General features: G+C 39.0%; 1 protein-coding gene across 2 annotated transcripts in view; it reads left to right on the top strand.

Moving 5' to 3' along the window:
- Rnf150 (ring finger protein 150) overlaps window positions 1-27,323 on the top strand; it is a 263,628-nt gene that overhangs the window by 160,791 nt on the left and 75,514 nt on the right. For both annotated transcript variants that reach the window (XM_017800715.2, XM_029568494.1), the window contains exons 3-4: window positions 18,706-18,777; window positions 20,943-21,025. In XM_017800715.2, the coding sequence (XP_017656204.1) occupies window positions 18,706-18,777; window positions 20,943-21,025 (155 nt within the window). The remainder of the gene's footprint in view (window positions 1-18,705; window positions 18,778-20,942; window positions 21,026-27,323) is intronic.

Genomic DNA, 27,323 nt, shown 5'->3' with positions numbered 1-27,323 from the left:
TTGATCTATTAAGTGGAATAGATTCTATTAATAGATTTCCTACCATGGAACCATCCTGAATTTCAGTACATATTGGTCCTCTAACCCATCCTGGAATATATCTGTCAGCATTTTATATTTTATTCTTCACTTTTTACCCTTGTTTTCATATGTGAAATTGTTGTTTGTATTTTTATCATGTTTAGGTAATGATTTTTCTGGTGTGTGTGTGTGTGTGTGTGTGTGTGTGTGTGTGTGTGTGTGTGAAAACTGACAAACTTTTCATTTTCTGTGGTCTACAGTTCTGATATCAGTGCAACATAGTAGTCACTAGCCATATATGGATATTTAAATTTAAGTTAATTATAATGAGATAAAATTCAAAATTCCCTTCTTGCACACAGCAGCCACACAAACTATAGTTGCAGAAGTTTTTATTGGGAAGCAAGGAGTTTGAAACAGCACTGGGTTGTAGCTTCTAAGAATATTAATAGGAATCTCTGTAAGTTAATGAGATCTGAATTGTTTTAGAAAATATCTTTTTATTTTTGTATTTATTTCTAGATATTGGTCTGTTTAAGTCTTCTAAACCTTCCAGATGGATTTTTAAAAATACTATTTTAAAGAATATTATTGCTTTTATTTGATTTTTCAGAATGATACATATTCATTTTAATAAATTTTGGTGGTCATACAAAGTCACTAAAGGAGCAAATTACCCATTACAAACACTGAATTGCTAACAGTTTAGTATACGGCCTTTCAAGGATTTTTACCCCTACATATTTATACTCAATAAACTCTTATTTTATGTGCATCTCTCTCTTTCTCTCTCTCTCTCTCTCTGTGTGTGTGTGTGTGTGTGTGTGTGTGTATGTGTGTGTATGAGACATAAACGCATACACATAAGTTTACATATAAACACATATGTATGGGTTTTTGGTTACATGTTGAAAATCATGTTTATATTAAATAACCTTTAAAAGCATGATTTTTGTGGCTACATAGTAGTCAGGTTCCAGCACTTAACAAAAGTGAGAAAGTTATCTAATTTCTTTGTTAGTTTTCTATACTAAATTGTAATGAAATACTCTGTTTCCATTATGGTTTCACTGAGGATTAAATGCATTACTGAGTGCTATTTTTAAAGCCACTTAATGAGGCATTAATCACTAATAAGTTTCCAGTGAATGGTATCCATTACAACTGTCATGTTGACTGCTGGATGAGGACAGACAAGCTCGGTACAGCCACTCTCATTAAATATCGGACTCTTTTTAAATTTTTATCTATTATTTTTATTTTATATGTGTGAGTGTAGTGCCTGCATGTGTGTAAGGGCACCCATATTATGCAATGCCCAGTGGAGGTCAGAAGAGGGCATCAGATTCCCCAAGACCTGGAATTACAGATAGCTGTTAGCCACCGTGTGGGTGCTGGAACTCAAACCTGGGTCCTCGGCAAGAGCAGCCAGTCCTCTTAACCACTAAGAGATCTCTCCAGCCCCAATATTCAGGAATCTTAATGAGTACAATACCAGTAAGACACAAGGCAGTGAACATGGATTTAAACCAGTGTGTTCAGTTAGCTCCTATGGGGTCCATATGAAGTATATATTCATATATCAGTTATTAAAAAGATAGTCACCAGCTACTGAGACAATCATAAGTAGAAATATGTATTTTTGTGCCCATGGTAAATCTAAGCAGCCATTTGGCACTTAAGGCAAGGATGAAATTTTAAGCTTTGAATTAGTTAAGTCTTGAATTAGTTAATCATTTCGATCACTTCATTTTCTGCAGTTACATATGGCTTACATGTCTGCATGTGAAAAGCAAATTGGGGGTGAAAGTAACTCACAGGGTTTAAGTTTTTACTCTATTCGCATTTTATTAACTTTTCTTGAATTACAAGATGTCATCATCAGGGTCACTCCATAACTTGGGATCATGTTAAAAGTTAGCCCTGTTTCCAGATAAAAATGAGCAATGTATTTTAGTCCTTTTTGGATTAAATAAGAATGCATAATTTATCTTGGACAAAGTACCTTTCTTTTGATGCACAATGTTCTGCTTTGCTCAACAGAAAGTTACAGCTGTGCAAGCTGCAGCTTTAAAAAGCAGGTTAACCTAAAACATTTATTTTTATTAAGGCATTATTGACCTTCAGAAGGAGTGACTTTTGGGTTCTTTATAGGATCACAGCCTGATATAGACTATCAAAGGAGTTCATGTCAAATTGGAAATATCCTCCCAGCAGGTGTTGGAAGAGGAACTGAACTTATGAACTTGAATACACATGTTGTATCAGCTTGTCTCCATGTGGTTCAGTTGGAAAGGACAGTCCCAGAATCTTACATGATTATGACACCTTTTAGGCCTCACTATACCCAGAGAAGGTCATTGTAATACAGTTTCCATGAAGTGAGATTTGCTAGGTGTTCACAGCATAGTCTTTCAGATGGTAACATGAAGAATAAGGGCAACAACAGAAAGTGGAGTTGTTTGGCTAATGTGCAGTGCTTTCTAAAGCAGGGCAGTGGTTAAAGGCACTAGCTTGGGAGTCAGATGGGTGTGGATCAAACCTTATGATAGCTAGTGGTATGACATTGCATGAGCTGCTTCCCCAATCCAGGCCCTGGTTTCATTACATGTTAAGTCAGAATAACATCATGCCAACTCCATAGGCATGCTGGGAGTATCAGATAAGAAATGTGTGACATTATTACAAGGATGTTAGTTAAGTCACCTTTAATGGTCAAAATAATTCTTGGAAAATAGTATTTCCCCCTAAAATGTGAATAGCTCAATGCTTATGTAGTTTCCATATATTTAAATCTAGTAAGGGAAATTTTAGCTCTTATGAAAGACAGTTTGAAACAAGATGGAATCATTTTCCATCTTTTCTCTAGAATTATAGAAAAAGGAAGACATAAATATATCAAGCTAGGCATGGTGATGCACACCTGTACCCTTAGTATTTGGGAGGCTGAAGGGAGAGGATTGCAATTTCAAAGTGAGTCTAGACAACACAGTGAGGTCCTGTCTCAAACAAAAACAAATATAAAAACTACACTGAAGAAAAATCTGACTTTCTTGGAAAATAATATTCTGTATAGTCCTATGTTTTAATATATGGACAGAGCAAAAAATATTAATAACAAAGAAACGAAAGGTGTGCATGTAAATCTTCTTTCCATCCCAAACTCCCTTTAGCATTTCTCTCCCAGTCTTTCCCAAAGGAAGAAAGTTTAAACTCCCCTTTGTGTACTTCCAGAAGTGCCTGCGTGTCTATAAATATACATAAAGTTATTTCCACATTAGTTACAGAGACAGGGGCTTGGCCTTCATAAAGCACATACTGTAGAGCTATCACTGGGAATACACATTAAAATAGACCACTGAAGCATAAGTCAGTGGTTACTGTGACCAGTGAAGGGTTTGGATTACAGTGAGATGAAGCAGCCAAAATGTCAGATTAGGGACATATTTTAAGTTTCTGTGTAATAAATACAGAATATAAAATATATCCTACTTTAAACCTGTTGTACTAGACCATGCAGGAGGGAGAAAGAGACCTGATGAAAACACTTACACTACTGTCACCCTAACCGCCTAGCCAGTTCCTACCTCCTATTCTTATCACACCATCCTCTGAAGAGGTTATCCAAATTGCCAATAGGAAATCAGGACGCAGACCGCTCTGGCACCTTCCATGCTGAACAGGGATGCAGGGTGAGGCAATTGGGGTACCCCTTCAGTGGGTCTAAAAGACTCCCAAATTGCATAACTCTTCTCTGTAGGGAGAAAATAAGTCCTTGACTGGTGAATAGGGGATGTGAAGGAGCAATAAAGACAAGAGTAATTAGCATTACAAGTTCTAGATAGGGAACCAGAAAAAAGTCAGAACACAAAAAATTTCAAAATATTCATATCAGAGTCTATTGGGATTTCTTGATGAGAGTGTCCAAAAGCATCCCTCTATTGGGTTCCTCCTCATTTTTCTTTTGTCTGCCAATGCTGGACTCTAGAGTGATGGACTCAGGATTTGTTTACAGGCACTTTGATAGCTGTATCGTCTTAAACATGCAAATGGAAAGTATAACCAAAGATTAAAGTGATCAGTATAGTTCTTTAAGAGTTCAAGGGATTACACTTCCCAGACATTAGGCTTAAGTCCATATAAAATGTTATTTAGACAATCATTTCTCATTGATGATTTTGTTTCTAATCAGAAAGTGCTGCTCAGATGTAAGACTTCAAATCTTGGTCTGCAATACCGTAGTGCCCACCTGTAGCTAAGGGAGACAACCAGCTATTGTTCTAAAATGATGGATAAATTTGTTTTTTACCCCCATCTAGAAGCCTAGGTGGGCCAACTGTATCATCTTAAACACCCAAAAGGAATGTATAACCAAAGATTAAAGCAATCAGTATATTTCTTTAATAGTTCAAGGGCTTACACTTCCCAGACATTATTAGGCTTAAGTCCATATAAAATGTTATTTATACAATCATTTCTCATTGATGATTTTGTTTCTAAGCAGAAAGTGCTGCTCAGATGTAAGACTTCAAATCTTGGTCTCTAGTACTGTAGTGTCCACCTGTAGCTAAGGGAGACAACCCGCTATTGTTCTAAAATGATGGATAAATTTGTTTTCTCCCCCTATCTAGAAGCCTTTAAGAGGCTTTAAGATTCTAAAATAATAAAAATATTTTTAAAAAAGAAATAGGCTTTTTAAACTTTATGTACTATTGTGTGTGTGATGTGTATAGGGAGACACGCATGTTGAGATCAGAGGACAATTTTTTGGAGTTGGTTCTTTCTTCCCACCTTTATGTAGGTTCCAGGGGTTGAACTCAGCTTGTCAGTCTTGCATGGAAAGTGCCCTTTAAGCCATCTTGCCAGCCTAAAGGGACTTGCTTTGAATAACAAGACTCCTTTCGCCTGTACCACTCCAAGCAGTAAATCACAAAGATTTAGAGGCTCTAACCAGGAACGAGGATAAAGAACAAGTGTTTATTTCTTATTATATATAACACAACCTATAATTAACTCTTCAGTTACTCTCAAGAGTATGGTTTACTCTCAAGCCAGTTTAATTGAGAAGTCATATGGTTGCCATATGTTTGAGAGGAGCAGATGAATCAAGGATGCAATTAGATCAGCCTCTAGCATCTACTGAAGTGGGAGAGACAGAAGAGATCCAGAGGGACTTAGGAGTTAATAACTTCAGTTTGGCTATATTAAATATAGAAGTTTAATAGATATTGAAGTGGGACTACCCAGTAGGTCTTTCAATACAAGGCTGGAGCTCAGGAGAAAAGTCAGAGATGGATATAGGAACATGGGAAACATTGGTATGTGGATACTATTTAAATCTTCAGGACATGGGCTGGAGAGATGTTTCTGTGGTTAAGTGTTCTCCCTGTTCTTACAGAGAAACAGAATTGGGATTCCAGCACCCACATCAGGCAGCCCACACTATCCGTAATTCTAGCTCCAGGGAATCCCACACCATCTTCTGGCCTCCAAGGCACTTGCACTCAATGGCGTACACACAGAGAGATACTCATACACACAAATAAAAGAATATATTTTTTTAAATCATCAGGAGACATAGGTCTCATGTACAACGCGGGTGCTCATGAGAAGATGTCTAAGGGAGCTTGGGATACACAAATATGACTTAGTCTCATATTTATTCTCCCCAGTACTTCTCCCTGGATTATAAAATTTGCTGTATTTGTTTTATTTTCTTCCAAGTTCTTGTCACTATTGAAATGTGCTTGCTTTAAAACCATTGTCCCAATCCATGTGGGTACACTGAGGGAATGAAACATGGAGGCTGGTTGCAGAGACCAGCACAGCCTGCACCCGATGGATCCACTGTTCATGGGTATCTACTCTGTGGCCACCTGACTTGCTATTGGAGCTATCTTTAGTATAGACCCATCAACTTTTCTTGCATCCAGTCTCCTTGAAGACCTTGGTCTGTCAAATGAACTGTGTGTGCCTGAGTCTAGTTTCGAGCTCTTTGCACAGAACTCCAGGTGTTGGATGGACGCTTGCTCCCCATTTCTGATGCTGTGATACTTAACCAAGATACCAGTGAAGTATCTCAAATGGGTTGGACTATGAGTCTGTTTAAGACCTTTAGGGAGTCAATTCGCTAGTAACACTTTCCAGCTCAGTGACTCTCTTCTCTGTTCAAGCCCAGAATACTTTGTGTCATAATCATTCATAAATGTGTCACCCCAAGGCAGCTAGGTGATGTCTAGAATACTGTCAAGGTTGAAGTTTCAGGAGCTAAGACCACTTAAACATGAGGTGTTTAACCAAGCATGATGGCATATGCTTTTAGTTCCAGCACTCAGGAGGCAGAGGCAGGTGGATTTCTATGAGACTGAGGTCAGTCTAGTCTCTAGGCTGGGCAGGATGAGGAAGCAAAAGAACAAGCCAAAGTAGTCAATGAAGAGGAGCTTGGGAGTTATGAACTAGACATGACTCATGAAGATAGGGGCCATAGTCAAACAAGTCAAAGCAAGCCAGGACCAGACTCAAGAATGACGCATAAGTGAAGCCTTTTCTATCACATCTGTCAAGGATGAAGTTTCAGGAGCTAAGACCACTTAAACGTGATGCATAGGTGAAGACTTTTTCTATCACATTTCCACCTGTTAAAGGAGCAGGACACAGGCTTGATATACAGCTCAATGACAGAGCACTTTTCTGCTTACATAAAGGCCTGAATTCAACTGTCAGCACCACACAAAACAAATAAATAAAAGCAGGGCACTAGCACAGGCTCCAAGAGGGTTAGAGAAGGTGAAGCTACAAACTCCTTTGCCTCAAAGGATTAAGATCATGATTAGGGAAAACACTCTTCTGTTCATTTAACAATGTAACAGTGTCTTTTAAATACCATGAAGGTCTTTCTGTCTCTCATCACAAACCCTGGAGATGTTCATGAGTACTTTCAGGAAACATCACACTGATGCCATCAGTGTGGACTTCTATACTGCACAGCCTGGACACCCTCTAGGTCAGCCTGAGATCTCATACTCCAATGACAAGGCCAGTCCTAAAACTTAGGAGGCAGATGTCATCTGACTACAATTCTATTCATGTATTTGAGAATGCTGTCTGATTCCAGAATCAAGATTTAAAAAGATCTTTGAAGTAATGAATTTGGAAGAAGGAAATATTAACTTATTTTTTTCAGGGTTGGTTTTCATGATGCTGATTTGAAGTCAAAAATGGCTTCCTCCAGACTAAGAAACTTCTTAAATAGCCTTGAGGTACAAAAGAAACTTAACCTTACCAAAGTCCTAGCAGTAAAATGAAGATGCCATTGCCATTCAGCACTGATATTTGGAATTTGAGACTCAAGGTCAGTTGGTATCTCAGGAGCCTTCTCAGAGGATGCTACCTATTCAGGAGGATGCTACCCATTCAAGAGGATGCTATCCATTCAAGGCATTGCCTACCATCTAGTGATCTCTTCTTGAATTTGGAGGTGAAACAAGTTCATAACAGTTCCTTGATTCTAAGTACCATGCTTGATGGATAACTTTCCATTCCCTGCCAAAAGGCCAAGGTGGCAATTGCCCCTCATTCCCCACATGGGGCACTTCTGCCTGAAGACTTTCTGTTGTGCTTTTGAAGACCCTGCAGCATAGCACACCCAGTGTCTTCATTACATTTCTAGTTGCTGTGATAAAATACCCTGACAAAATAAACTTAAGAAAGATAGGGTTTATTCTGGACCACGATCTGAGAGTACAGTCTACGATGGCAGGGAAGTCAAGGAAACAGAGCTTGAAGTGGCTGGTCAATTGTATCCATAGTCAGGAGGCAGATAGTGATGAAAGTCTGTGCTCAGCTCACCTTTTCCATTTTATACAGCCCAGGATCCCTGCCCAGGGAATGGAGCCAACCACAGTGAGTGAGTCTTCCTGCCTCAACTAGTGTAATCAAGACAATCCCCCACAGACACATTCCCAGAACCTGTCTCCCAAGTGATTCTAGAATATATCAAGTTGACAGTTGAGATTAACTGTCACACCCAGAAAGCAGAATCCCTGTCATGGCCAGAGCACATGAGCCTGTGTGCTTAAAATGCTCTGGGATTTGTCTCACTGTCATCTCAGACATGAGAACTTGGGACATGTCCTAGAAACCTCACAATTTACTACACATGAGAACTATTTCAAATATGAGCAGAGTAGATAACCTAAACGATTTTTTTTTAGTTTCCTGAACTAAATCAACCTTGAGGTTGATTCAAGGAAACCAGACCTGTATTGTTTTGTTTTATGTAAAGCCTGGTTATGATAGTCAAGCAACTTTTCTGGAAGGATTTTCCCACCCTGGGAGCATTTTTTTACTATGAAGTGCATATGTACAGTTCATTCCATTTGATTTCTTTTTGTTGATATTGGTGTGTAAGCTATGTTGGAATAAGAGAAGTAATGGAATCTAAAAAACTGAACTTCCAATGAAAGAGGAACAAGTTTCTGAGTATCAGCCACCAAAAGAAAGTCTAGGCAGAGAAGTGTCTATCTCCTAAAGAATAAGAATTCGTATTGTCCCTGAAACTGCTCTATTAAAAAGAATGCCAAGCCCTCAGGGGACATGAAAGGCAAAAGTGAACCTTTCCACAAAGCAGTATTGAATGAGGTAACTAGCATTGTGATCTCTTCTACATCACCTCTCACAAACAAATTAACTCTCATAGTTTTATTTCACATTGTGCATCCACAGAGCTATATAAGTCATTGCTCTGTGAGTTTATCACAGCTATCAAAATAGTCTATCTACATCATAAAAAGCCATTGGACTGGCTTCTGTGACCATTTCTGTCTTTCACCCGAGGCAGAGAGGATCATTACTATGTAAAAGAACACAGGAGGAAAATGTCTGATTCACCTATGACCACATGTGGTTCCAGATGACTGGGATGACTTACTTTGCAGGTTCACCTAGAAGATAAAAAAGCTTAGTTTTTTGGGTTTTTTTTTTCACTTGTTTATAGTGATGATGATAAGCACCACACATAGAAAATAGAGTTCTTAGGGGGAAAAGGGAGAAAATGTAGCACAGTGATCCAACCAAATGAGATGGAGGGAACACATACTCACTTTTGATGTGCTACAGAGATGGAGAGGAGAGCCAGTGCCTTTCATTGCCCATCACATGGGTCATGACCAACACACCAGTAATACACACAAAAAGTTAACAATAGCATAACAAATAGACTCCATCAAAGTTACATATGGCTTGGGAGCCTTGAAAAATGAAGACAAAAGATCCAGGGAAAACTGTCCACCTTTACTCTTAGGGTCAGTGAAGAATGGAGAGCCATACAAAACTGTGGTTGGGTAAAGAATGTGATCTACTGGTGGTAGACTGGCTACGGGACAGCAAGGTCAGTCTGTTCAGATTCTTCTTGGATTTTTCTATGCAGCATTCCGCAAGACTTCTCAGAAATGGGGACCTTCAAGGTAGAGGAGAGAAAGTGTAGGTTGTAGGTTTCATGGTTTGCTCTGGCAGGCAGGATTCTAGTTCTTACAGCTCACCTTGGAGAAAAAGAATTAAGGTTTCTATGACTCCCTTTGGGGTGACAGGAAAATTCTGATGGGAAACCTTAATTCTTAGGCTGCTTCTGAGGTGTCCAGGTCTCCTTTAGTTCAAATAACTCAGCATACCAAAGCCCTGTACTTTGAGAGATCTGAGTCAGCAGCAGCACTGTTTTGATGACCTTGTGCCCCTGCCATTTTGTCTTGTTTTGATGTTATCACCTTCACAACATTCAAAGAAGATGAAGAAGATGACTTATTTTCCCCAGTTTCCTAGATATCTGGAGGATCACTAATTTATGTGAGTGAGATGGGGCTATGTCATCATTTAATGTCTTTGTGGACATTTATAGCACTTTTTCTTTTAATATATAGCTCTGTATTTTTCATAGGCAATTTATCTTCACTAATGTCAAAAAATAAAAGTAACCTTGGTAAATGTTTTCTTGTATCTGTTTAGATCAAAGTGATGAATAAATCTCATTACCAAGGTGCCCCACTCCTGACAATTTTTAGTAAAAGGCATGATTTGGAATTACAAAGGTTAGAAAACCTCCCTAAAAGCACCAGCAAGGAAATGAGGTGGGATTTACCCCTGAAAGAAAAGGCTGAAACACATCCCCTGTTCTTCCTCAGTCTACCTGAGCTGCTCCCTAAATCTTCCATTACCATAACTTTAACTGAGAATCACAAAGGAAAAATTCCATTTCTTGGTAGACTTCAAGTCCCCATGTGAACATCCTCTATTTCAGGCTCTAGGAAAAACTGGGACTAACAACAGCCTATCATTTTCCTTCCCCCTCTGTACTTAGTACAGTTAAAAACCTAAAGACAGAGCTAAGGATATACCTCAGTGGGCGAGCAGCCGCTTAGCACGTGATGCCCTGGACTCAGTCTTCAGGAGCACCACAACTAAAATCAAACAGAACAAACACAATCAAAGACAGGAGAAATCAACTACCAAAGCAACAAAATCTTTATTGGGGCTTCTAACAGTCCCTTTTTATTGATTCATTGTTGTGATAAAACATCTAAGACAAAAGCTATTTTGATTCATGATTTCATAGGCTTCCTGTTCATGGTCAGCTTGCTCCATAGCTGTGGACCTGTCACAAGTCAGACATTGTGGTGGCAGGAGCATATAGTATCTCACAACAACCAGGAAATGACAGGAGAGAGAGAGAGAGAGAGAGAGAGAGAGAGAGAGAGAGAGAATCTACCCTATACCAAGGTTATCATGTTGAATACATTAAACAAAAATTAGAAACCATATTGGTCCAGAAACATAAAATTACTTTTTTTTCATTTGTAAAAGGGTATCATATTATCAAATACATAAGGTCTTAACTTCATAGGTTTGATTACAAAAAATAATAAAGTATCATCTAAATAATGAAAAAAGAAATGATCTACCTAGTCCATTCAGCTATGAACTCATCAATGAATCCATTGATGAAGTCAGCATCCTCATGATCATCTGTAAATGGTGTCACTAGCTGGGGACCAAGCCTTCTACACATTAACCTTTGTGGGAACACTCATATCCAAACTATAACAGGGCCATTTCATTAAGAATGTTGATGTTTTGGGGGCTGAGATTACGTCTCAATTGTACAGCATGCAAGAAACCCCAGGTTCCATCTCTAACACTGAAAAAAGAAATGATGGGGCTGGAGAGACGGCTCAGCAGTTAAGAGCACTGGCTGCTCTTGAAGAAGACCCAGGTTTGTTTCCCAGCACCCATATGGTGGCTAACAACCATCTGTAACTCCAGTTCCAGCAGACCTGACACCCTCTCCTGGCCTGCATGGGCATTGAACAATGTGGGTGCACTTACATACATGCAGACAAAGCATTCATACACATTAAATAAATAAATAAATAAAAAAAAACTTTTAATACACAAAGTGATAGGAGCCTGTCATACTAGCACTCAAGAGGCTGTTGTAATTTCTTTAATTTGCACTTTGGAAATATAAAACATTGGTTGAAAGTTGTACGTTTTTTAAAATATGGAGAGTAGGATAATTTTTTTCTCCATGTGATTTTCATGTCACGTGAAAAGAAATACAAAAACTGAGGAAAGAGCAGTCTGTAAAGCGCTTGCCTTGCAGGTATGAAGACCTGAGTTCAAGCTCCAGAATCCCCATTTAAAAAAAAAAGAAAAGAAAAGCCCAACATGGTGGTTCATGTTTGTAATCCCAGCTCTGGGGAGTTAGAAACAGTCAGATCCTGGAGGCTATTTGGCCAGTCAGTCTTGCCTCCCCTTAAGGCTCCAGACCCATGAGAGAGCATCAAAAAATATGGTAGATGACACTTGAGGATCATTCTCTGGCCTCCTCACACATGCACACCTATGTGCATATGTACCTTACACAATACCTATGCATGCAGCACGTACGTGCACCCACATGCATATTCACAAGCATACACATGTACAAGTGCATACAAAACAAATACAGATTTATATTTCCATATACATATATATTTGACTACATGCAAATGGATGTAGCATTTTTTAAAAATTTTATGGTGCTTTTCCCCTTATTCTATTATTCAAGAACTCTTACAGAAAAAGATCAATTAGTGCTGCCTGGCCCCATAGTCACTGTATGGTACATGGCATATGTCAGAAGTTGAGTCTCCTGTGTCTCTGAGATGCTGCCGGGACAGGCTGTCATGACTTTCATGAGTCTCTACCAAAATGGTGCCCTTCTCCTCCTCAAAAGAGATGTATGTGTGTGGAATGACCTTGGTTCAAGAAAATGCAAGGAAAGGGAAATGAATCTAGGATAGCTTTTTTTTTCAGATTATGAAATGAAATAATGTTCCTACCTTTGCTACCAGGCCAAGGTTATAAGGAACATGACTTCAGGTGGATTCAACAAATCAGATCCAGCCATTCACCCAGATGACTTCAGGTGAATTCAACAAATCAGGTCTAGCCACTCACCCAAAAACAAACAAAGCTAACAGTGAAGGGCAGAAAAGGAGTTCATTCAACATAGGTAGATTGGAAAGACAAGGGGGATCAAGCATTCTTAGTCCTGTCTTCAAGAGTATTGACACATGCTCTAAGGTTAGACAAAGAAGGGGCAAGACACATGCTTAGTCACCCAATCTTGGGCAAACAGTGGTCTGCTTTATCATTACCTTAGGACTGTTTCTCTGGGAAAATTAAAGTCATCATCACTCAAGAGGCAATTCACTTCCCACTATGAGACGAGTTCTCCTGCTTAGGAGAGCAAGCCCGTTGTTCAAGACTTAGTGTTCTTAGTCAGATTAGGGCAATGACTAGAACCTGCCAGGCTGCAATCCCACACTATGGGACAGGATGTTAGAAAGCCTAACAGTTGACAAGCTATCATGATGCCCCTGCAAATCTTAGTTGCTCGTGTGTGTGTGTGTGTGTGTGTGTGTGTGTGTGTGTGTGTGGTTGTGTGTACTGTGTGTGCACTCACCTGTGTAAGTGTGTGTGTAGACCAGAGGCTGATGTGTGTCCTCCTCTACTGCTCTCCACCTTATTTCTTGATATGGGTTTTCTCATTGAGCCTAAAGTTTCCCATTTAAGCTAGGCTGGCTAGCCAGTGAGCCCCCAAGATATGCTTGTCCCCAACTAGAATTAGACATGTGCACCACCATACCCAGCTTTTTACATGGGTATTAAGGATCCAAATGCAGATCCTTATGCTTGATTAGCAATCACTGAGTTATCTTTCCAGCCCCAAATCTTAGTCACCTTATCTTAGTACCTTTGTGCTTAAAGCTACAGCTTTAGATGAATACTTCTTAAATGATTAAGGTACCTATGGGCAGAGTCAAGCAGGAATCTGATCCAAAATTTTAAGATGTAATGGGGCCAGACACAAAATGAAGACAGAGGTAGCAAGTGTTTATCCTGCTGTGAGTTATTCACTAGGCATCCACAGGCCTGAGTGAAGACTAGATAGTTTTTGCAAAAGTAATTCCTAAGTTCCTGCCATACAGTTTTCAGGACTTCTGGGAAGGAAGGCCTCCTAGACTTCATGATGCCAGCATCTTTTTTTTTTTTTTTTTCTCTTTTACTGCCTCTCAATCTGTTAATTCTGGCAATTTAGGAAGCTGATCTCCTAAGTGACTTTACCCTTCACTAAACCACTTTTATGTCCCTGGGCTGAAGTCATTCACACAAATGCCAGTAACAGAACTTGTCTTTCTAATTCCCTAAGCATTAACTATCCTGTTAGTCATAATCCCAGATACCTTAAGATCAGCTTTTTGCATTTTCTGAATGAACTTCACTATTTTTTTTCTAGAAATGCAGCTTGCAATTTCCTTTTAAAGGATGCAGCAAGAACCTTTCCTTTAGAAGAGAGGAATGTTTTTCAAACTTCAGTTGGGATATAGTTCAATGATGGTATGCTTGCCTAATATGCACAAGACTCTGGGGTCAAACTCCAGGACCACCAAAAAAAGAAAGCTATCCTTTTTTCTGTAGATATAGACAGAAGTAAAGGTAAATACATAGCTAAAATTTAAAGTCATTTTTGAATTAACTTTACTTGCCCATATTTAAGAAGGACATATTTCATTTGGTAAAAAATGTTCTAATTGAAATATGATTTTGGAGACATTTCCAGTCAGATGTGGTAGCACATGGGGATGTGCCTGTAAACTCAGTTCTCAGGAGGCTGATGGAGGGTGATTAGGAATTCTTGGCCAACCTGGGCTCCATAAGGAGACCCTGACTCAATAAAACCAAACGGGAATAAGAGAAAAAGGAGAGGGAGGGAGAGAGGGAGGACGGGAATGAGCAAGGGAAGGAAGGAAAGAGGAAGATTACTTCTAGTTTACCTGCTTTTTAAAATACTTTGATGCATTTAAGTATAATTTATGGCTTTTGTTTAAAAATATTATTTTCCACCTAATTACTCTGCTCGTTCTTTGGAAACAAAAGTAATTTAAGTGAGCGAATTAAACACAAACATTATAGGATACCAATTAAGCATAATTGCAAAGTTTTCTGAACTCTTAAAAAGCAAGATGAACATAGAACAGGGATAAAGAAGAGGACACCAAGGAATCAGTTCTCAATAATGAAGCTCCTCATGCAGCAGAGGGCCAGGAACACAAAAGGTCACAAATGGCCAAAGTGTAGAGATCAAGAGTCTGCTGAATAATGGTCCTTGGACAGGACCCCTTTATTAAACTTCATCCACCCAAGGCTCAGGGACCATCGCAGAAGAGGGAGCAGAGAGATTGTAAGAGCCAGGAAGGATGGGCATGACCATATGGAAACAGAGTCCTACATGCTCTTGGGAACCGGCTTATATGATTCTGTGCCATAGGTATCAGCATATACAAGTCCCACACAAACTCAGACAGACAGTAACCCAGCATAGAACTTGGAAAATAAACAGCAGACCCCAATCTTATCTAAAGGAATGTTGGCAACCGATTGCTGCTAGATGAAGAAGAGCTGATCTTCCTAAAACAAGGGACTCTAGATAGGCTGACTAGATGGAGTCGATGGACTTGCACCAGGGAGCAGCTGGGGGCACTAACAACACAGTGGGCAGTAACAGGAATGACAGGGTATATGGGCTCCAGTGGGAGGGGGAGGCTATGGGAGGGTGCCATTTGGGGTGGGGGTATAAAGATGATTGATTGGGACAATCAATCATACAGATGTTCTGTATGAAATACACAAAAAAATCAATAAAAAATAAAAATTTAAAAATTAAAAAAAAAGAAACATGACCAATATTTGTTCATCTGAGGTTCATATCTCTTATTCTAAATATTCTGCAGGCTTGCAATTGCTTCTGAGAACTAAAACCTTCCCTCAATGCTTTCCCATTCTTCTTCAGCAGAAGATAGCCACTAGTCAAAGAAGCCACCAGTCAGGGAACTCAACCTTGCTGCCTTATCATGTGTATCATTATGATTTATTTGTAAATTTCACCATTAACTAAACTTTTCAGGATACTTCCCTGATTTAAAAATCTATTGGTTGAATATTTTATTCACTCATCTTTTATGGGATATTTTCTAGATGAAAAGATACAGTGGACAGGAATTTTTTATTTATTTTCAGTTTCATTTTTCTAAAATCCAGAAATGTATTTTGTATAGAAAACATGATTGAAAATGTGTATTGGCTGGGCTTGGTGGAACATGCCTCCAATCATAACAGTCATGAAACTGAGTAGATCATGAGTTCAATACCAACTGGGCTGCAGAGTAAGACCTTGTCTCAAAACACAAAAAGACAAAATTTATGTGTGATTGTGTGTGTGTGTGTGTGTGTGCATGTACGTGTATGTTAAGTGGTTGAATGCCAGTTAATGAAGACAGCTTTATTCTGCATGCTGGATACAAAAATAAACACAGATCCACTTTCAAGGAGCTTACTTGAATAAAGTGTAACAGAGTTTGGTCATAAAATCAAATATCTGGGCTTGGCAAGATGGCTCAGAGGTTAAGAGCACTGGCTCTTATAGAGGACCTGTTTTGATTCGCAGCACCCACATGGCAGCTGGCAACCATCTGTACCTCCAGTTCCAGGAGACATGATGCTCTTTTCTGCCCTCTGTAGACAATGCAGGTATGTAGTGCACTAACATACATGCAGGCAAAACACTTAAAACACATAAAATAACAGTAAACCTTTTTTTTTTATCAGACTACAATGGCACAGTACTCTAAAGGTAAAAGGCATTAATGGGTGTAGATTAGAGGAATCTTGCTGGAAGATATCCAGGTGAGGCTTCTTAAGAAGTGGCTTGAGCCAATAATAAAGGATGACAAAGAAGACAGAGGAAAGACTGGTCCTGCTTGTCTCTCCTCAGTTCTTTACGATCCCTCTCCCTTTTCTTCCTCCCCTTAGTAGTTATCATTACAGGTTTTCCTAACTTTCCCTTTTATTCATGGACTTTTTCATAAGTCTCAGATATATACAACTTCTTTTAGGAAACAACCAAAGCATACACTTCTGTTTAAAGTGCCAGTATTGGACTGGCAATGTAGTTCAGTTGTGTAAGTATTTGCCTAGCATTTACAAAGGCCTGGGTTTGATCCCCAGCACTGCACAAAGCAGGCATGATACACATGCCAGTCATCCAACAGGAAGATCAGAAGTCCCAGGTTGCCAGGCATGGTAGTGCACACCTTTAATCCCAGCACTTGGAAGCCTCTGCCAGGTGAATCACTGTGAGATCAGGGCCAGTCTGGCCTATATAGGAAGTTCCAGGCCACATGGGGCTTACAAGGATACCCTGTCTATAAATAAATAAATAAATAAATAAATAAATAAATAAATAAATAAAATCCAAGATCATCCTTAACTACATAGTGAACTGGGGGCCACTCTGGGATATGTGAAACCCTGTCTCAATTTAAAAAAATGAAACTAAAATTTTACAATGTTAATATTATTTCTGAAGTAAAGGACAAAATATCAGTGAGAAAATAATAAGAATAGCTCTTTTTCTGCTTCAGTGCTATGAAGGAAATTCATAAGTTCTTAACAGATTCTTTTGTATGGCCAGCAGATTGATTGGCTAGTTGCTTGATATTTGTGTGGCTGCCAATTTGCTGTGTTATATTGTACAATGTCCCTAAGCTCTGTAAGTTGCAGTTCTTTCTGAAGAATACTTCCTTTCTCATGGTGTTGTGCTAAGGGTAAAGGAAATATTATGTAAGTATTTTAGCAGGGTGCCTCAGGCATTTTAAATGTTCAGTAATATATTCAGTATTTTTAGGAGAAGGGTATTGTGGACATAGTTCAGCAGTGGAACTCTTGTCCAGCATGCATGAGATCCTAGATTCAATCTCCAGAACCACAGAGAAAAATTTAAATTTTAACACAGAAAAAACATGAAGAGGATTGAGTGGGAATTTTAAATTCCAAACAGAGCAAAACCAATTCCCTATTGATTTTAATCCTCCCAACATGCATCACTGATGCAAATACTGTATATTATGGGCCAGAAATACACATGCTGAGGGTGAAGAAAAAACATGTGGAAAACTTGCAAGCGCACACAGAAATCCTTTTCTTATTTAACAGATTAAAATTTAACTCCTGACCAGCCCCCTCCCTGCTGCCTTCTCATTTCAGGGTTCATTAAGATAGCAATTTTCTCTATCCAAAAAATGGGGCATGATATAGACTTTCTTGACATAAGTAGTGATCGTTCACCAGGCATGTGATTTGTAATTGTTTGCTAACCTGAATTCCATATTCAATGTATTGTGTGTATGTTGGATAAATGTGTTCTTTTCATATATACATATATTGTGTGTATGTGGTGAATGTATGAAGGTGAACACACATGTGCACATGTGTGTGGAAGTCAGAGGTCTATGTCAGTTGTCTTTCTCTTTCGATTTTCACTTTATTTTTTGAAGTAAGGTCTGTTCACTGAAACTGGAGTTTGCTGATTATCTGGACTGACTGGTCAGAGGCTCAGGGACCCACTGTCTCTAGTTCCTAGCACTCAGATTACAGACCGGACCTGCCACCCCAGTTTTTCTGTGGGTTCTGGGAATCAGGACTCAGATCCTCATGCTTCCATGGCAAGCACTTAACTCACTGAGCTATCTCCCCTTTTTATATGTGTGCATACTCAAACATATACATAAGGGAGAACGTGAGAACGTGATGGAGTAGTATGCAGCAGTGCACAGCCAAGCCTCAGTCTGGTCTGTATGAGCAAATAGAAAGGAATATGCAGCAGTGAGAACTGACTGCAAGAAAGAGACATTTGTTCCAACCACATCAAATTAGCACAAACTGAGCAGCTACACTGCCAAGTTAGTACAGACTTGGTTTTTTGCTAGTTGCTAATCTGCATGGACACAGCTTGTGCTGAAGTAACCCTCTAGGACAGTAAGTTTCTGTGTAATATGCTTACACTGTGTCATGTGCACCTAACACTAAGAACAAGGAATTGTCTCCAACCAAGCTCCTTTCATAGACTTTGACTTCTAGGGTCAGTCTGTACAGACACCCCAGGCTCCATCTCTCCTACCTATCATCCTTAACATTCATGCCATGTGTGCATGATTTTAGAGATAATTGCCCTAGTTTATTAAATGTCATAAGAAATGAAGACAGGAATTCTACATCTTTATCATTAACAAGCAGCTTTTGGTTTTTCAGCGCCGATTGGGAGATGCAGCAAAGAAAGCCATCAGCAAGCTCCAAATCAGGACTATTAGGAAGGGTGACAAGGTAAGAGTCTCTTGTTTTGGGTGATGAGCTTTCCAAGAAACTCCTGTTTTTTCTGACATCCAGAGTAGAAGAGAGAAGACTAGGAAGGAGAAATAGATGTTAAAAAGCTGTCCTATATGCATCTGATACCCACATTGTTTTTATTAAAGATTAAGTGATTATAAACTACATGCAGTCACTGTCTAGAAATATAAAAATTTATAAGTAACTGTGCAGCAAGAGTCAAGCTATACGGGCAGCTTATGTGTCCATCAACAACACCAAATGACTAGATAAAGAAAATCTTCCATATATACACAATGGAGTGTTATTTGGGCATTAAGACATAATTACGCCATCTTCAGGAAGATGGATGGAACTAAAGGTCATCATGTTAAATAAAATCAGCAAAGCACAGAAAGACAATTGTACCAAGTTTTCTCAAATATACAGAATCTAGGCTGTACGAAAAAAATCTTAGAAGCAGAAGAGAGCACTGTTTGGGAGACATGGACCGGTAGGAAGGAATAGGAGAGGTTAGTGGCAGACAAGTAAAATAGAAGTATGTAAGAGGTGAGAGATTCATTCATCCTATGTGTAGAGGTTGCATTGACTATGTGACACTTAGGGTTAAACATCTCACAGACATTTATTCTCTGTATTCAACCAGTTCTGGAATTCTGGTCAAATACAGAGAATAAATGTCTGTGAGGTACTGCAAAAAGAAACTTCTTTGATGAGGGGTGAAAGGTACAGTTGTATCTAGGTATTTGGTGCTAAGATCCACAAATGAGAGAGAACATAGGCTGCTTGTTGTTCAGAGTCTGTGTTACTTCACTTAGTGTAACAGTTTCTAGCTCCATCCATTTACCTGAAAATTTCATGATTCTATTTTTCTTTACCACCAAGTAGAGCTCTATTGTCTAAATGTACTACATTTACATTATCCATTCATCAGCTGAGAGACAGATTGGGGGTGGGAGCAATGAGGGGAGGTGCAGATAGGGGAGGGGATCTAAATACTATCAAACTATATTGTATGACAATCACAAAAATTCAATGAAAAATAAAAAGTGTGTGACATACATGCATAAAAATGTCATAAACTCATTATTGTGTATAATAAATATACTTATTAAAATCTATTCAAGAAAATCGACAGCCAGGATGAAATTAGTACACAAAGGTGGGAGTTCAATTATGTAACAAAAGGGTTCTTAAGTTTAAGCTTTCTAGTACCCAATGCAAAACAAGAAACGTAAGTTCAGCAGTCAAACATTTGCTTACCTTATTCCAGTGATTCACAAACCAAATATTTTAATAATATAATAATTATAATTATTATGATAACCAAATAATAATTTGGTTATTATTAATAATAACCAAAATCTTTATTATTAATATTATGACCTGTGAAAGTTTTTCCAGGAATCCTGACAAGGACAGCATGCTGAGTTCTGTTTGGCACATAAGTTTACGGTATAAATGTATACATGATATTTAGTCCCAGTCTAGCCAAATCAGTGAGTTCCAGGTTCAGTGAAAGACTCTATCTCAAAAAATGAGGTGGAGAAAAAAATCTAGAAGACTTTCAGTGTCAACTTCTGCCCTTCACAAATATGTGCTACATATTTCCACACAAAAACACATATGTACACAGAAACCATAGAGTTCATGCGTGCGCGCAGACACACACACACACACACACACAGATAACAAAATTTAAAGGTGACATTGTGGTCATATCTTTCCCTCCTCGATCAGAGAATAAAAGTGCCAACACTATTACATACTAGATTATAAGATACTAAAAGAGGTATACTTACAGAAAAAAATAGATACACCATTTTTATTTAGATTTATTTTATGCTTTAAATTCCAGAGGCCTGGATAGATTATAAATCAATATTCCTCTTCTCAGGATTTTGATATTTCACATTAATGGTAATATACAGCATGTTAGGACCAGCATGAGAAAGTGGTTTCCCTCACAAAGGCTCTTGCAGTGGAAACAAGAAGTGAAGGTTGGAAGGAATGGAAACAAGCCAGTTAGTGAATTATTGATTAAGAAAATTGGCACTGAGACTGTTGAAAGGCTGGCTCCAGGCAAGGTCTCCTTTGGTTTATGGCTGTGTTTACTCAAGAACAGAACTAAAGTAGACTCCTCTGTGCTGCTTCTGTTGCAGGAAACAGAGTCCGATTTTGACAACTGTGCAGTTTGCATTGAAGGGTACAAGCCCAATGACGTGGTCAGGATCCTGCCCTGCCGGTAAGTAGCTAGGCTGCCACTCATGTGTGGAGGGGCTGAGGCCCCTTGGCTCAGCTCCGTTTCTGTGCCAGCAGTGCAAATGAGCAATACATGCCTTCTTTCCCTGTGACCTTGGGCCTTGAAAACATGTTATCACATGAAAGTAGACCTCTTTTTGATCCCCCTTGCATGAAAGGACAGTTTCTGCTATGAACCATAACCTGACCAGATAGAAAGCATGCAGCTGCATCAGGCAGTTCCTTGAATTTCTCCATAAAACTCAGAATCATTTCTTGCTTTTACAGATGCTATTTTAATTAAAACAGTATACATTAAAAAATAGACTGGAAGTACTCAGCAATCAGAATACACCAGGAGTAAGTAGGGAGCCAAAGGCAGATTCCATTACCCTTGGATTTTACTAATGGAAAAAGAGTGCAATAGTCACATTACATAGAAAAAGCATACTACAAAGACATCAAACAATCCATTGGTTCCTAAAACACTGCAAATTTAAGAACTGTTTATTAGAAATACAAGTGGGATAAAACGTACCTTTAGGGTATTTGCTTAATAATCGCAAGAAGACAAAGAAGTGACCCAAAAAGACTGACTACTCAAGTAGAATTCAGCAACGCTCAAGGAATCTTTCTGTGAATGCTCACAGGCAAGTTGATCATTAGGGAAATGGGCAAGAGAAATGATCACCTGCCCAGAGACCCCAGCTCCAGCATGCAGATGTGATTCACATTTCTAAGCTTTATAGATGCCTGACTGTCTCTAAGATAGAACCACACATAGGGTCCCCGTTTTCTGTGTATGAACACACTTACTCTAAGAATATTCTTAAAAAATAAACACTTATTTACATATTTTGTGTGGTGGGTTGGAGGACACATGCCACAGCATGCATGTGGAGGTCAGAGGACAGCTTATGCTTGTAGGAGTCAGTTCTGTCCACATAGATCCTGGGATTGAACTCAGGTCATCAGGTTTGACAGTGATCACCTTTACCTGCTGATCCATCTTACCTGCCCATAAGTACGTTCTTTCTAGACATCACACAGTATGTATACAATGTCTTCCAGAAAGCCTGGGAAAGAGTGGTAACATGTAAGCTATAAGATGCCTCTTCAGTCACAGCTTTCCAATATGCAGCATTTTTTAAGCAAACCAAGCATTTCTCCATACTCTGTTACTAGGATTCCAAGCCTCATAAGGGTACTGCTGACATAAAATTAAATATCCATTTTTTTTTTCCTGACACTACCAGATAACATCACACATGTAATTAGCAAGAGCTGGGTTTTTTTTTGTTTTTTTTTTTGGTCTTTTTGAAACAGGGTCTTTAAAAAAAAAAAAAAACTCATATATACCATTTCATTAATTCTTCAATCCATACTGTATAAAATAATTTATTCATCTAAAGTTTTATCATGACTAAATATGTTACTCCGCGGAATGACTAGAAACTGCATAGCAGCCAGGGGGGTGGTTGCATCAGAGTTGAGTTTTCCCTGGCCTGTTGAAAACGTGTCTGATTTCAATGTCTAATTATGACCAATTATATTGCTTTAACAATATTCAGAATTTCTTATTAGTACAGACCTCCTTTTATAGTATGATTATTTGGAACTATTAGTAGCAAAAAAATAGTATTTTGCTGTTTACCATAAAAAGCAAAACTTTTGGAACCTTAAATTTATGGGTAATAGCTCTCACCCCAAGTCATTCCGTTTAGCTTCAGGGTCCCCTTTTTTTAACCTGATTGTTTCCGAATTCACACTTTGTTTGGTTTGGTTTTTATCTTTTTGAGACAGGGTCTCTCTGTAGCTCCAGCTGATCTGGAACTCACAATATAGACCAGGCTGGCCTTGAACTCACAAAGGTCTGCCTGCCTCTGCCTCCCTGGTGCTAGGATTAAAGGCGTGCGCCACCACACCCAGCCACACATTGATTTTTTAATATAATATTTTATTAATTATTTGAGAATTTCATACATGCATATAATGTATTGTAGTCAATTTCAGCCTCACTCCTCCCCTAACTCCTCCAGAACCAACCCTCCCAATTTCACATCCTCTTTTCTTTGTCTTTTTTTTTTTTTTTTTTTTAAGAATCCACCAAGTCCAGTTTGTGCTGCCCTTATACTCGTGAGTGTGGAGCCAGCCAGTGTGCTATGGTTGACCTATCAGGGGCCATGCCCTTAAAGAAAACTGGCTCTCTCTCTAGAAGCCACAGCTACTGAGTTTATGAGTACAGCAACCCTGTCATTACCAGAACACACTGTTTTGCCTCAATCTTCTTCCCCAACCCCTGGCTCTTAAGATCATTCCACCTCCTCTTCCTGATTGTCCCTGAGCCTTGGTGGGGAGGGATTCAAGTACTGATTCTTCTTCAAGCTCCTTCCTATCCATCTATTTTTATTTCTTTATTGTCGACCCTGCTTTAAATAACAGAATACATCAAGCACTAACAAACATAGATTATAGTTAATTAGTGTTTGATCCTGTACTAGTTACACATATGCACTATCTGAATAGCTCATGAATTTTTTTTTTCATCCTGGTTTTAACATGAAGGTGTATTCATGGCTGCTGCTGGTTTCTGCCAGACGGTGTTCACTAATGGATGTTATCAAACAAATGCAGTAGCATTTGCTTTTTTGCTAGATAATTTCCTCTGGGGTATTATTAAACCGTTGCTCCTTTGCTCCTATAAACATCACAGACTTGCTTTCCTATTATTTCCAGGCTGACTCATCCACAAAATTCTTGCATCTCTTTGGAGTGAAAGTGGTTTCAAAAAAATGCCCTAGTGTACAGTGTCTGTTCTCTAATATTCTGTTCTGTGGCCTCATAACTCCTGATGCCTCACACAAATCTCTTCTCCACTTCTCAGATGCTTTCCGACATCATCCATGTATGCACTTGTACTGTGACGGTTTCAAAATCATTCTATTGTTTTCTCTTTCTGAGAGCTCTGCACAAATTATGATGAATTAGTAAAGCCTTCCCATCTCATCTGTCATCGTGGTAATTATTAAAGTGAAGTCATACACAGTCACACCTACCCTTTCTTTCCCCTCATTCTTTTTCCATTCAGTCCTTCTCTAACACATGAAGACAAGGCTTCATTGATGTGAGCCTGGACCTGTATGCACAATTGAAGGGACAGACATACAGCAGCATAGACTGCACATTGGCAACAGGCAGTTCCAACTTTTGTGACTTAGATTTGATCCCAATTCACTACAAAGGCATTTTCCAAGAAACACTGGTTTTCATACATCATACATGTACCAAAATATGCATTACACTGGCTTTTAGGGTGGGCTTGTGACTTGGTTTAGTGTTTGTGATTATGATTTTCAGCCACAGAAAATACCTTCCTGAAATGTTGTATTGGTCTTTACTGTCTTCTCTTGTCCAGAGGCTGTACACTGCTCTGAGCTTCCAGTGTTCTCTGCTTCCTCCCTGGTTTTTACCCTATAGCTTCCCTACATGCTGTTCAGTGGTTATTCATTTCAGCCTATTTAACTGTTAAAGGACACAGTGTTGGAGAAGTCCATATTAAAAATCAAACCAATACATGTCCTTCTTTCCTGTATCCTTGTAAAATGTTTTCCTGTCCATAGTTCGTTACTAATTGGTGAGAGTATTACTATCTTTCTCCTCCATAATTGAGGGAACTTCAAAAGCGTCCTAGTAATAAGCAGACCTCCTGGGGAGCTTTGTAGTACGTGATCATTTCCTTTGGAACAACAAATTATCTCATAGTAATGTGTACTGGGAACAGCAGGAAACACCACACAGGGAATCGTAACAGGGTCTAGTGGAAAAGAGGCATTTCAATGTGTTACCAGGATATAGAGTGATGGACAACAAAAATAAAATATCTAAACGTATGGTGGATTAAAACCACACACAAGGAACGTAAAATAGGCTCTCCAAAGTTATCTCTTCACATTTTAAAACAGGTTTGACTTATCCTTTATACCTTCATTAGAGAAAACTTTTTAAATGATGAAATATTTAAAATTTGCCTGTTTCCCTTATGCACGTAACTGCTACTAATATCTTTCTGAGGTTTTAGTTTGTTTTTCATTACTGCAAGTCTGAAATACTATTGTCAACATAATTCAATATCTTGTTGGGTTGTTTTTAACTTATCGCAAGAGTTTGCTAGAAAGAGTACTAGAATATTTGTGGCTCATTTTGACCTTTCTTTGGACTCTGAAGCAGTAACAATAAGTTGATCAAATTCTTACTTTCACTAATCAATCAAGCCTTGAGATACTGATGTTTATGTAGAAAGAAACTTCACTTCAGCTGTCCTTTCATGGCCCCGCCAGAATTTTCCATTGAGGCAAAACAGGAATGCGCCTTGTTCTCCTTAAGCTAACTTCTTAATAATCCAATGAGGAGGTGTTCACAGTCCACCATTCCGCCCCCCGCCCCATGGAAGATGCAGAGAAGCAGCTCCTCCTACATCAGTGCTATTGTTTATGCCTGTAGAGGCGGCGTGATGGACTGGCATATTGTCAGTGTTTGATTATTAATGGAAGTTTTCTAAATGTTATCTTTGTTGGATATTTCCCAACTTTTACTTTGTTCACAAATTACTTGCTGTAGTTACAGTTTGTAAATAGTGTTCTTTGAAGTAGCTTTGTGGATATTAAAGAGGTCTTTGTGTTGAAGCAGTAGAAAGAAGGTGAAGAAAATGAGCAACTAGGGTCTGGAGAGATGGCTCAGCCATTGAAAGCACTGACTGCTCTTGCAGAGGACCTGGGTTCAAATCCCAGCACCCAAACGGCAACTGACAACCATCTGTAACTCCAGTTCCAGGGGATCCAGTGCTGCCTCCTGACATCTGTGGGCACCGCACTGCACAGGTGCACTTACATACATGCACTCATACACATAAAAATAATAAAATTGAAAAAAAAATAGCAACTAGCAATCTGTCCTGAAATCACTGCAGTCAGAAAGTGTTTTCCTGCTCTTTACCATCCCAACACTGAAACTACTTCCCAGGGGTCTTTACAGAGGTGCAGGGGCAGGCCTGCTCAGAGTGCTCCGCCACCCTCTGCAGCTACAGGGCTTTGCGGCTTCTGGTACTTCATAGTCGGAGATCAGTTTTGCCCCTGCAAGGTCATCTGATAGATCATGTAATCATCAGGTGCATTTCTGGATTTATTTGGAACATATTTATAGCATAAAATTTGCCTTATGATCATTTTCAAGAGTGCATTTCAACAGTGTTAAAGTTATTTACATACAGTCTTCACCACCATCCGCCTCCAGGATCCCATCCCCTTCCACACTGAACTCCGAACCCCCTAAACTGTAACTCCCACACCTGTAGTCTGGATGTTCTTGTGTGTTTTGTTTTTAACTTAGATTTGGCTTTTATTGACCAGAAAATGTCAATTGTGAAACTTAAATTTGGATTTAAGGATCCAATCAAGGTTAGCCAAGTAAAAATTTGACTTCTACACATTCAAAACATGACAAAGAATGAAAATTCAGTGTAAAACTGCTATCATTATTGTTGTGATTATTTCAGTTCTAAGGCACTCATCATTTTCGTACTGCTATGCTGACATCATTCCCATCAAAGTGTCTTCCTGGCCTGCCGTTGTCACCTCACTGATTTCCCTGCTTCTGCTCCTGTCTCTTATTTATTCAGTCTGATCCCTCTGCTTTTTAGGTCAAGATAGATTACATAGATTCTATGTAGTTTTTCAGCAAATGTATAGTAAAATGTGTTTTGAAGAAGTTATTATTAGGGGAGATTCATTGAACTATAATTCAGTCATCTTATTTTTCTAAAATGTATGTCTCAAAGATGGTAAATTTATACAAATGAAAGCATGACTATTTCATAGATAATTGAATTGGCTGGTGAAGGTGCCTCAGTTTTTGTCATAGATCAGTACAGGAACTGGAGAGATGGCCCAGGGTTACAAGTGTGTGCAGCTCTTCCAGAAGATAGGAGTTGGGTTCCCAGCATCCATGATGAGTGATGATGACCACCTGCAATTCTCACTCCAGGGGATCCTTATTCTGGCCTCTGTGGGTTTCATAGATAATTGAATTGGCTGGTGAAGGTGCCTCAGTTTTTGTCATAGATCAGTACAGGAACTGGAGAGATGGCCCAGGGTTACAAGTGTGTGCAGCTCTTCCAGAAGATAGGAGTTGGGTTCCCAGCATCCATGATGAGTGATGATGACCACCTGCAATTCTCACTCCAGGGGATCCTTATTCTGGCCTCTGTGGGTACGCACTACACACACACACACACACACACACACACA

The sequence above is a fragment of the Nannospalax galili genome, unplaced genomic scaffold (genome assembly GCF_000622305.1).
Source record: "Nannospalax galili isolate Female #2095 unplaced genomic scaffold, S.galili_v1.0 scaffold359, whole genome shotgun sequence".
NCBI lineage: Eukaryota > Metazoa > Chordata > Mammalia > Rodentia > Spalacidae > Nannospalax > Nannospalax galili.
Note: the sequence above shows the minus strand (reverse complement) of the source record. Positions and strands in the feature narration are given on the sequence as shown.